General features: G+C 38.5%; 1 protein-coding gene across 2 annotated transcripts in view; it reads right to left on the bottom strand.

Annotated features, from left to right (window-relative positions):
* Positions 1–3,501: 3,501 nt before the first annotated feature.
* LOC127644837 (gastrula zinc finger protein XlCGF26.1-like) overlaps positions 3,502–12,044 on the bottom strand; it is a 178,588-nt gene continuing 170,045 nt past the window's right edge. Inside the window, exons 3-4 of one of the 2 annotated variants that reach the window (XM_052128236.1) lie at positions 10,640–10,877; positions 3,502–8,908 (exon numbers count right to left, since the gene is read on the bottom strand). In XM_052128236.1, coding sequence (XP_051984196.1) covers positions 7,290–8,908; positions 10,640–10,799 — 1,779 coding nt within the window. In that variant the 5' untranslated portion in view covers positions 10,800–10,877 and the 3' untranslated portion in view covers positions 3,502–7,289. The remainder of the gene's footprint in view (positions 8,909–10,639; positions 10,878–12,044) is intronic. The other variant, XM_052128237.1, reaches the window with a different exon arrangement.

Genomic DNA, 12,044 nt, shown 5'->3' with positions numbered 1-12,044 from the left:
TTAAACCGACTGTCCATACCATGTGCAAATGCGAGATAACTGGGTATAACTTAACTTCTCTGATTAGTTTGATAAAAAGGCTTTGCAATGGCGAAACAGGGGCAAGAACTTCCTGTTCAATGCAAAACCAGGAAGGGGCTCTCTCTCAGGTGGAAGCGACCAATGAGCCAAATGTCTGAGATGAATGCATAATAATAAAACAACATCTTGGGTAGGCCTAGCCCACCTTTATCAATCAGTCTACTGTATGTCATTTACTGAAATGTAATTTGGTATGCTTACCATTCCAAATGAAGAACTTCGCTATGCTATCAAATTTCTTGACCTAAGAGAGGGGGACATCTATCGGGAGAGCTTGTAGCAGGTAATTGAATTCGATAAATGTAATAAAGCCCACTTGTCCACATCGCTCGAAGACGTTTTTTATTAAGGGGTCTAAATTAACTAACTAAATCACACAAATTTGCTGGGAATAATATGCCCAAATACTTCATGCCTGTTTGTGCTGCTGGAAGGCGCCCTGCTGAAGGTGCCGTTACTGGGCAGTACGCTGTCAGAGCCAAAGCTTCGGATTTAGACCAGTTTACTCTGCATCCTGAGAACTTAGAAAAGGTTGGAGACAAGGCATTGATCTAGTGGGTCTACATGTGACCAGATGACCATGACAAAATGCAGGGGGGTTTACACAATTAAATCTTAAAATCCACGATCCCGGTTCCGGGATTTAAAATTACGTCAGTAATAATGTACTTCCAATTTTAAATGTATGCGGAGGAGTTATGAGCTCATATCTGGTACCATTTGAAAGCTTAGAATGTCTACTTTCTTGAGATATGCATCACTTTGGCATTTGTTTTACACTAAGTAACTTATTTACAATAAATTACATAGTTCCACCCATCAAAAGTCATGTCATAATTATGTGCGTTTTTGAATACATATGTCTCATATCGCTCAAATATGACGCACATGTACAAACCATGTATCAAATGAAAGCTCTCATTGCCAGTAAGAAGTTCCAATAAGTCTTTTTATTGAGGTATAATCACATATCTAATACACTTCGAATGAATCATGAAGTATACAATCAACATTTGTAAACATACAAGTGAAATTATTGAATATTTGCCGTACTACTCGCACTAGACAGCACAGTTAGCCACAAATGCTACATAATCCTTTACCTTAGATTATTCTCTGCAAAATGAGCCGTTTTTCAGTGTTTTCTGTGGTTGTGTGCCCAAGTAATCCCTCGATATGTCACACGAGTGCAGAAACACCACAAAGTAATGTTATATGATATTCAACAATCCAGGAAAATATGTAAACATCCGATCCGGATAAAGCATATATTGCCGTAAAGCTTAGACCCTCTGCTTTCCGGCAATGTCTCTCAAGATCAAATAGACCAATCAGGGGCTGTGATATTGCCTCCAGACTGTGAAGTGATCACTGGGTAGGTTACGTGCCCAAAACACACAGACGTGTCTCACCAGACACCTGAGCGCATATTTACCACTTTCAACAGTGTTTTATGTAATGACAAAGGGTTTTCTGTAAAATTACACTGGGATTTTGCATTTATAGCACTGTATATGGGTATGGGGAGACTTTAGATTTGGGTAGGCGGAAAGTACACCAAAAAAAAGTAATATTCCTCCCTTCAAATAAATTGAAATAGATATTAAACAAAACATGATACAGACAAAATTCCTTTTTCAGGTATTTGCTGACATCTAGTGGAAACAGCCAAAACTGTCTGCTTGCTGCTAGGGTTTACAGGGCTTGAGTTATACACTTTCAAAAATGAATTTATATAAAAAAATCAAAAAGCGCCTCTTTTTTTAGGAGGGTTATTACTGTTCAGACAACATATATTTAATTTTTTTTTTTTTAATTTTTAGCAGTGTTTTATGCAACTTCAAAGGGTTTCCTGTAAAATGACACCAAAACTGTGTATTTAGGCCAAAGTATGTGGGAATGGGAAGCTTTTTAATTTGGGTAGGCCAAATCCAGGCGGAAATCCCCAAAAATGGCAAGGTTCTTAAGAGGTTAACTATCAAGTACAAAATGAAAAAACAGAATCAATTACTTAAAGATGTATAATATTTTAAATATTTAACTATGGCTAAAATGATTATTTTCATGATATTTTACAGCGGACGTCTCATCATCAATTTGCACAGAATTAAATGATTTCTATTGGTGTGTATACTGCTTTTACACTGCTGTTTCACGTTATTGATCTATGAGGAAATGTAGCTGTGCTGATTCATTATGGTGAAAATAATAAACTTGTGCATAATGGGATCATTTGAAGAAATGTATTGGACTATTTGACAAATTACAACAGACTGCAATGCTCTATTACTCTCTTGAATTAAAAAAGATAAACATTCAAGTTATGTAATACAGCCTGTCCAGTGGTTTATGACATCACGTGGCTCGTTGATCCAGGGTGGTGATTTTACTGATGGTATGTCAGAGGATGTATATTAGGATGGGGACTTATTTAATAATAATAATAAAAAAATTATCTACTTGATCATCTCTCCCTCCTGGTTTTTTGGCTTCAAGCACGAGTAAACTTTTCTTGTGGACTGATAGACAGCATCAGAGGTGGAGGGGCTGATCTAAATCAAAATCACAGCTGATACAGAGTCTGCGGGAATGAATCTTTCTCATAATTTGCCGTAATTTGTTTTAATACAGAAAAAGCATGAAGCTTAACAATAATCATTTTTGTAAAATAATAGGCTAACTCTGAACAAAGTGCATCCTGACCGGTCAGTGGGACTTCTGAAAATCGCTATTATTTTTAGGGTGACCATACGTCCTCTTTTTCCCGGACATGTCCTCTTTTTCGAGCCTTAAAAAAGTATCCAGGCCGGGATTTTTACATTTGCGAAAAGGTCCGGGATTCGGCTTTAGTTGCATTATGATGTTCATCTGGTCTGATACTTCATTGTGTGTGTGCGCATATTTGCGTCGATTTAACCCCTCTTTGTATATCCCGCCTTCTCGCACACCAATTGGTCGATTCTAAGAGGCTTGCAGCAACTATTGGCCAAATTCCTGCCTGTCAATCTCTCCACGAAGTGCTGTTGACAAGCAAACAGTTGCTTGACACTGACAGTAGCAGCAAATGACAGCTGAGTGAAATAACGCCCAAACGGAAGTGCAAATTTACAGAAGATTTGTACAAATAATGGCCATGCTTTCTTCCAGGTGGAGATCTGTGGGAAGCAGAATGAATGACATGTAAAGCTGCACTTATGTGAACCCGAGACTACCAGTTGGAGGTGGTATGAGTGGGAACAATCGCACTAGGAATCAGACCGCAGCAAACGTGTCCAGTGTGAAAACCCCCTAAAATGGGTTCTGCAGCCCAAATTCAAAATATTGCAACGAGTTGCACTGCTACAGGGTAACCCAGTTAAATTTTTCCTTTTCACTGCAAAATCTACAGATACAGTACAAGGAAAGATTTTAGAGGTAAAATGTGTTTTATTTCCATTTTTTTCAAGTCTTCATTGAATGATTATGATTTGATGCCATCAGACTTTGTCTGATAAGTCTTGCAATTTAATTGATCTTTGCAGGGATTTAAAAAAGAATAAAAAAAAAGGTTATTAATGTTTGGTTTCATATGACTAATTGCTCTTGGATCTTTAGCTGTAATGAGTGTGTGTTTCCTTTTGTTTTACCCCAGCATTGATCAAAACAGTATAAAGAGGTTTTAGGACTTTATTAGCTCAAACATCAAGGCATTCTGTGCATGTGCTTTCTATGGGTACTACCAGGTTTAACAAAGTCAAATAAATACAATTGGCCATCTAAAGTGACAGTCAAAACCTCCTCCACTAAACCATGATTTACATATTGATTTTAGATGGCCAGTTGCATATACATGTCAAATATCTTTATTATTTTTGAGAATATATTTAAATATTAAAAGGTATACTTATTGAAAAGAGATTATGAATTTAAAAACAGGAGCGTAGATAGCTCAGAATATTTTTTTTCTCTACCTCTGAAACCAGTATATTTATGCTTTTTATGCTCTCCCCACTTTAAAGAGAGGAAAAAAAGAACCAAAAATAAAACCAAAAGGGGAAAAAAGCCATTTTACTGACTGTAAAGTTCAACTTTAGTAGAAACATGGCAAGCGATAACACCCATATATATCTATATATTAAACGTGAGAAGAATTTCATTTTTAGCAGTCTTTATGACATAAGTTACCAACATAACCATTTTGCGAATTTCTGAAACGTAGGATGGCACCCTACCCCTAAACCTAACCCTATCCAACCAGGGGTGCATTACCTGGAAAATGACATAACTTACCGCATAACCACCTGTGGCAGCAGGGGTGTGGTCAAGCATCTGTCTGGAGAGAGAGAAAGTGTCTAACACCTGTTTCTAATTCCAGTGAGCATGGGGAGAGTGGCATATAAACAGTCATGCCACCAGCAGAGGGAGAGAGAGACTGGCACAAGTACGGCCACAGAGCTTCTGATGCTGTTGCGTTTAATCTATTGTGTCTGTAAAGCTGACGAGTTTGTGAAGTTGTACAGCACTGAAGTGGCTGTGAATTCCTTTACACCACCATAGTACAATGCATCATTAGAGAATTTAACAAGCTAGTCATTACTGTTTCCTGAAACTGTAGGAACTATGCCACACTTCCATTGTTCAAACCACGTTGGTTCACAAATAGAACATGTTCAAGCTCAGTAAAATCATCTGGTGAAAATTTATGGAATGCATTCAAGTCATTCTATATTCTTGATAACTCAGATATGCACGGTTTCACGATCTACTGCGAATCTCTCACGCAAGTGGTGCACTCTGTTCTACTATTGTATATCTGGAGCATGCAGGTATTTACGCGTAAAACAGGCTTCCCTCTATATGCAAGCTCTGGTGATAGGATAGCGCAGAGCAGATCACCTGTGTGATTCAACTTTTGCTTCCCTCAATATCGTGCCGCAGACCACAACTTATGCAACTCATCTGAAATCTACATGAGAACTTTCTATTTTAATGCACTTTGGAGCAATTCAACCATTTCAACCAGCTAGACAGGACTGACATTCTGAAAAGCACTGACGAGGGAAAGAGAAAACACTGCCCTGCACCTGAATCAGTTACAAGACTATTTGCATCTACACATCAATACTTTTACTAACATTTATCACAGTAAACAGAATTTTTCATTATAACAGTAGCAGTTGTAAAAGTTATGTTTTTAAATGTGTTAAAGCTATTATTTCTTTATAACAAATAGTAATTTTTTAAGTAAGTCTAACTACCTACCTACAGCTGTGGCCAAAAGTACTGGCAGTGACATCAATTTGTGTTTTGCAAAGTTTGCTGCTTCAGTGTTTGTAGATTATTTTTTCACATGTTTCTATGTTATACTGAAAAACAATTTCATAAGTTTGAAAGGCTTTTATTGGCAAAAACATTCAATATATGCAGAGAGTCAATATTTACAGTGTTGACCCTTGTTCTTCATAACCTCTGCGATTCGCTCTGGCATGCTGGACATCAGCTTCTGGGCCAAATCCTGACTGATGGAGATCCATTCTCACCTTATTAGTGCTCGGAGTTGATCACAACTTGTGGGCTTCTGCTTGTCCACTAGCCTTTTGAGGATTGACCACAGGTTCTCAATGGGATTAAGTTCTGGGGATTTGCCTGGCTTCGGACCCAACATTTCAATGTAATGATCTCCGAGTCACTTCATTATCACTCTTGCCTTGTGACATGGTGCTCCATCATGCTGGAAAATGCACAGATCATCACCAAATTGCTCCTGGATTGTTGGGAGAAGTTGCTATTGCAGGACGTTTTGATACCATTCTTTATTCATGCCAGTGTTTTTGTGCAGAATTGTGAGAGGGCCCACTCCCTTGACTGAAAAGCAACCCCACACATGGATGGTTTCAGGATGCTTCACTGTTGGCACGACACATGACTCATGGTAGCGTTCACCTTTTCTTCTCCGGACTATCGATTTTCCAGATGTCCCAAACAGTCGGAAGGGGCTTAATCAGAGAAAATATCTTTGCACCAGTCTTCTGCTGTCCAATCCTTGTACTTCCTGCAGAATTTCAGTAAGTCCTTGATGTTTGTTTTGGAGAGAAGTGGCTTCTTTGCTTCCCTTCTTGACACCAGGCCATTGTCCAAAAGCCTTCACCTCACTGTGCGTGCAGATGCACTCACACCAACCTGCTGCCAATATTGAGCAAGCTCTGCACTGGTGGTGACACGATTCTGTAGATGACTCCTCAGGAGGAGAAGGTCATGGCGCTTGCTGGACACTCTGGGACGTCCTGAAGCCTTCTTCACTGCAGTTGAACCTCTCTCCTTGACGTTCTTGATCTTGTGAAACACAAAATGTATGTCACTGCCAATACTTTTGGCCACGGCTTTACACCTAACACTTTAATGAGGAGCCATCCATGTTCTTTCCTGTAATTTCAGCATAACAAATGATCAACAACTATGGTAAACACAATGTCATGTATATTGTAATAAATGTCCTGTTCTAATGATATTTGAGTTCAGGAAACAAGCTGCCCTGGTTTGGCTTCAGATATTCCTATAATCAAAAGTATTCCTAAATCATTAAGAGTCTGATAAAAGGAAAACAATATCTGATGGATTAGGAAACAAACACTATCACCATTGAAGCACAGTACCAAATCAGTAGTGTTTTAAGTTAGTTTGATTGTCCACAGCACTTTGAAGAACAAAAAACTCTTCTGATTTCAGAAGTTTCTAGATGCTCAGATGATAAATATAAATTATATTAAGTCAGCCACCACCAAAGGCAATTAAATCTTGACCCAGGAAAAATCCTGCATTGTCATGCTGAAATGTGAACCATCTTCCCATTTTCAACCTCCTGGAAGAGGGCTGCAGGTTCTCCTCAAGATCTGTCTGAACTTTGCACTGTCAATTCTCCTATCCTGACAAGTGCTGAAGTGAAACATTCCCACAACATCATACTGCTACCACCATCCATTACTTTTGAAAGTTGCCAGTGGCCTTTTGGTAGCCTCTCTGATCAGGCTCCTCTTGCCCGGTCATCCAGTTTGGAGGGATTGCCTGATCTATGGTCTGGGTGGTGCTATAAACCTTTCATTTTTATTTTGGTCTTTCCAGTGCTCAGAATGACAGACAAAGCCTTTGAAATCTTTTTATGTCCATCCCCTCACCTATGCCTTTCCACAACTTTATCTAGGTAATTCTTTGTGGTTTATCGGAATTTCATTCTATTCACTTAGACCTGAAGCCAGACGATTAACTTTGCTCATTGTGGCCACCTTTTGTGGACAATGCTTTTTCAAATGAGCACTTAGATATATTAATGCATTGAAACTACTTCCACATGAAGGGCAATGGTATGGCTTCTCTCCAGCATGCACTCTTACATGAATTTCCAGGTTAGAAGACTCTGAAAAACCCTTTCCACAATGTGAACACTTGTAAGGTTTTTCTCCATTATGTATTTTTTGGATCATCTGCAAATCACTGGCTCTAGAAAAGGCTTTCCCACACCCAGAGAACACAGCTTTCCCAACGGAATGTGTTGCCTGGTGCATTTTGAAATGATCAAAAAGTAAAAACCTCTTCTCACAAAAAGAACACATGTAGGGCCTCTCATTTTTATGAGCACTGAGGTGTCTTTTTAAGTGTGATGCCACAACAAATTTTTGTTTACACTGCTCAGAGTTAAATGGCTTCTCTTTAGAGTGAATATGCAGATGAAATTTGAGACTCTGAGAACATCTGAAATACTTTCCACACTGATGGCATGTGTAAGGCTTCTCTCTAGTGTGAACTTTAAGGTGGCGGTTCAGTTCTCCTTGTTCTATGAAACTCCTTCCACACTGATGGCATGTGAAAGGCTTCTCTCCAGTGTGAATTTTAATGTGACGGTTCAGAGGTCCTTGTTCTGTGAAACTCTTTCCACAGAGATGGCATGTGAAAGGCTTCTCACCAGTGTGATTTTTTATGTGACGCTTCAGTTGTCCTTGATGTCTGAAACTCTTTCCACACTGATGGCATGTGACAGGCTTCTCTCCAGTGTGAATTCTTATGTGATGCTTAAGAACGCCTTGTTGTCTGAAACTCTTTCCACACTGATGGCATGTGAAAGGCTTCTCTCCAGTGTGAATGTTTATGTGACGCTTCAGTTGTCCTTGTTGTGTAAAACTCCTTCCACACTGAGGACAAGTAAAAGGCTTCTCTCCAGTGTGAATTCTTATGTGAATTTGAAGTTGTCCTTGTTGTGTGAATCTTTTTCCACACTGATGGCATGAGAAAGGCTTCTCTCCAGTGTGAATTTTTATGTGACGCTTAAGTTGTCCTGGTTGGTTGAAACTCCTTCCACACTGATGGCATGTGAAAGGCTTCTCTCCAGTGTGGATTTTTACGTGAATATAAAGTGTTCCTTTTTGAGTGAAACCTTTGCCACACTGAGGACAAGTAAAAGGTCTCTCTCCAGTGTGTATTCTTATGTGGTCCTTAAGGTTTCGTTGTTCGGTGAAACTCTTTCCACACTGACGGCATGTGAAAGGCTTCTCTCCAGTGTGAATTTTTATGTGATGCTTAAGTTGTACTTTTTTTATGAAACCTTTTCCACACTGTGGACAAGTAAAAGGTCTCTCTCCAGTGTGAATTCTTATGTGTTCCTTAAGTTTTATTTGTTCGGTGAAACTCTTTCCACACTGATGGCATGCGAAATAATTTTTGGCTCCTGTTCTAGAAACTCTTTTTCCTGTGGAACTAAAAGATTTTCCACCTGTTTTGAAATGCTGAAGTTCCTTATACTGATGTTCCTCCTCCATTTCATTCAGTTCTTTACTTTCCTCTTTCACTTCCATCAGGTCTAAATTGAGCAAAGTAAAATGTAAAAATTCATCAGTTCAAGAGGGACAATGCAGAATATCTTATAGGCAAGACCAACTCCTAATATAATATACAGTTGAAGTCAGAAGTTTACATACACTTAGGTTGAATTCATTAAAACAAATTTTTAACCACTCCACAGATTTAATATTCACAAACTATAGTTTTGGCAAGTCGTTTAGGACATCTACTTTGTGCATGACACAAGTAATTTTTCAAACAATTGTTTACAGACAGATTGTTTCACTTTTAATTGACTATCACAATTCCAACGGGTTAGAAGTTTACATACATTAAGTTTACTGTGGATTTAAGCAGCTTGGAAAATTCCAGTAAATGATGTCAAGCCATTAGACAATTTGCCAATTAGATTCTGATAGGAGGTGTACCTGTGGATGTATCTCAAGGTCTACCTTCAAACTCAGTGCCTCTTTGTTTGACATCTTGGGAAAATCAAAAGATATCAGCCAAGACATCAGAGAAATAATTGTGGACCTCCACATGTCTGGTTCAGCCTTGGGAGCCATTTCCAAATGCCTGAAGGTACCACATTCATCTGTTCAAACAATAGCACATAAGTATACGCACCATGGGACCATGCAGCCACTCAGGAAGAAGACACATTCTGTCTCCTAGAGATGAACATAGTTTGGTGCGAAAAGTGCAAATCTATCCCAGAACAGCAAAGGACCTTGTGAAGATGCTGGAGGAAACAGGTAGACAAGTATCTATATCCACAGTAAAGCGAGCCCTAAATCGACATAACCTGAAAAGCTGCAAAGCAAGGAAGAAGCCACTGCTCCAAAACCACCATAAAAAATTTGACAACAGTTTTAAGAGCACATGGGGACAAAGATCTTACTTTTTGGCCATAATCACCATTGTTATGTTTGGAGGAAAAAGGGTGAAGCATGCAAGAACACAATCGCAACTGTGAAGCATGGGGGTGGCAGCATCATGTTGTGGGGGTGCTTTGCTGCAGGAGAGACTGGTATCATGAGGTAGGAAATTGATGTGGATCTATTGAAGCAACATCTCAAGACATCAGCCAGGAATTTAAAGCTAGGTCACAAATAGGTCTTCCAAATAGACAATGACCCCAAGCATACCTCCAAAGTTGTAGCAAAATGGCTTAAGGACAACAAAGTCATGGTATTGGAGTGGCCATCACAAAGCCCTGACCTCAATCTGATCTGAGGCCTACAATCCTGACTCAGTTACACCAGTTCTGTCCGGAGGAATGGGACAAAATTACAGCAACTTACTGTGAGAAGCTTGTGGAAGGCTACCCAAAACATTTGATCCAAGTTAAACAAATTAAATGCAATGCTACCAAATACTAACAAAGTGTATGTAAACTTCTGATCCACTGAGAATGTGATGAAAGAAATAAAAGCTGAAATAAATCATTCTCTCCACTAATATTCTGATATTTCACATTCTTAAAATAAAGTATTGATCCTATCTGACCTAAGACAGGATATGTTTTCTACGATTACATGTCAGAAATTGTGAAAAACTGAGATTAAATGTATTTGGTTAAGGTGTATGTAAACTTCTGACATCAAAAGTAATCCTGCATAATATTGCTCACTATTATTGGCTTCTATGTTTTTCACAGCTCTTACGATTTCATAACTAGAGCTACAAAATTTGTTGAACCACCTGAAGGTTTAAGGCTTCTCAGTGATCATGAAAAATGTAAACAAACCTCTTTGTTCCTCAATATCTTCATTTTTGACACTGTATTGCTCTGGGTCACTCATGTCTTCATTCTCTTCTTTAATTAAATCCATCTTTACAAAAGTAGAAGGTGTTCTTACACCAGAAGTGTTTCCTACTTGTTTGAATTTGAGGGAGAGCCTCTTCATTTGTAGGATGATGTTAATAGGATGCTTTACTGAAGATTGAGTGATATGATTCAATGTGTGGCACTGAGGAATACAGACCTGTGAAAATACAGAAAAATTATGACCAAATGTATGTTATATACGTTTGTAACTTGTCACACTTGATAACGCAGGGGGAAACACTGTTCCAAATCGTAGTTTTTAAGAGTGTTTTTAAGAGTGAATTTACTATTTTGTTTTTACATCTGTTACACAAAACTTCAATTGACATGAAATAGCGAGAAACACCATTAAAGGGATAGTTCTCCCAAAAATGAAAATTCTCTCATTTACTAGCACTCATGCTATCACCCCAGACTTGTATGACTTTCTATCTACTGCAGAACAGAAATATTTATAGAAGAATATTTCAGCTCTGTAGGTTCATACAATGCAAGCGAATGGTGGCCAAAACTCTGAAGCTCCAAAAAACAGAAAGTCAGCATAAAAGTAATCCATAAGACTTGAGTGGTTCAATCCATGTCTTCTAAAGTGATACGGTTGCTTTGGGTGAGAAACAGATCAATATTTAAGTCCTTTTTCACTATAAATCTTCACTTTCAGCCAGCTCTCCAGTGGGCATTCATGTAAAGCATGTTGGCATGCCCATGGGAGAACTGCCATTTGTGATACAACTGGAAGTGTGGCTCTGTTAGTTTACAACAGAGAACATGAACGCTGCACAAAAACCAAAGCAGATATTACAATATTACAGCGTGAAATCAGCCAACAAACCAAAGAGGACAACAAACCATTTTAAAGAAAGATGTGTTATTTAAACCACAGTTTTCTGAACTCAGAACAGCCAGTGGAACTCAGGGAGACAAAGAGCACTGGAGACATGCTTAACTTTTGAAATTAATTTGACATCTTTACACTTTATTTTTCTTCTTGTTATATTACTTATAGAAATATTTTTAGGAAATGAAACATTATATTTATATTTTTAGGGAAATTATTCATTTATTCATCATATTTTAAGTTTCAGCAGCCTTGCAATAAAATAGTAGGCAGCCGCCTAAATGACATCTTTAAGACCCGTCAGAAGCCTCCATCGACTGGTTGATTCGACAGTGAACAGAATCAACACACAAGCTTGATTGTGTTGTTGATCATGAAATTGTTACATTATACCATTTAAATGGAGAGTAGTAAGTAATTTTCTATTGCATTAAAAGTGACATTTGTTCACTGTCAGTTGCACGAGTGTGTGCACTCTCACACACA

This window comes from Xyrauchen texanus, chromosome 6 (assembly GCF_025860055.1).
Source record: "Xyrauchen texanus isolate HMW12.3.18 chromosome 6, RBS_HiC_50CHRs, whole genome shotgun sequence".
NCBI lineage: Eukaryota > Metazoa > Chordata > Actinopteri > Cypriniformes > Catostomidae > Xyrauchen > Xyrauchen texanus.
Note: the sequence above shows the minus strand (reverse complement) of the source record. Positions and strands in the feature narration are given on the sequence as shown.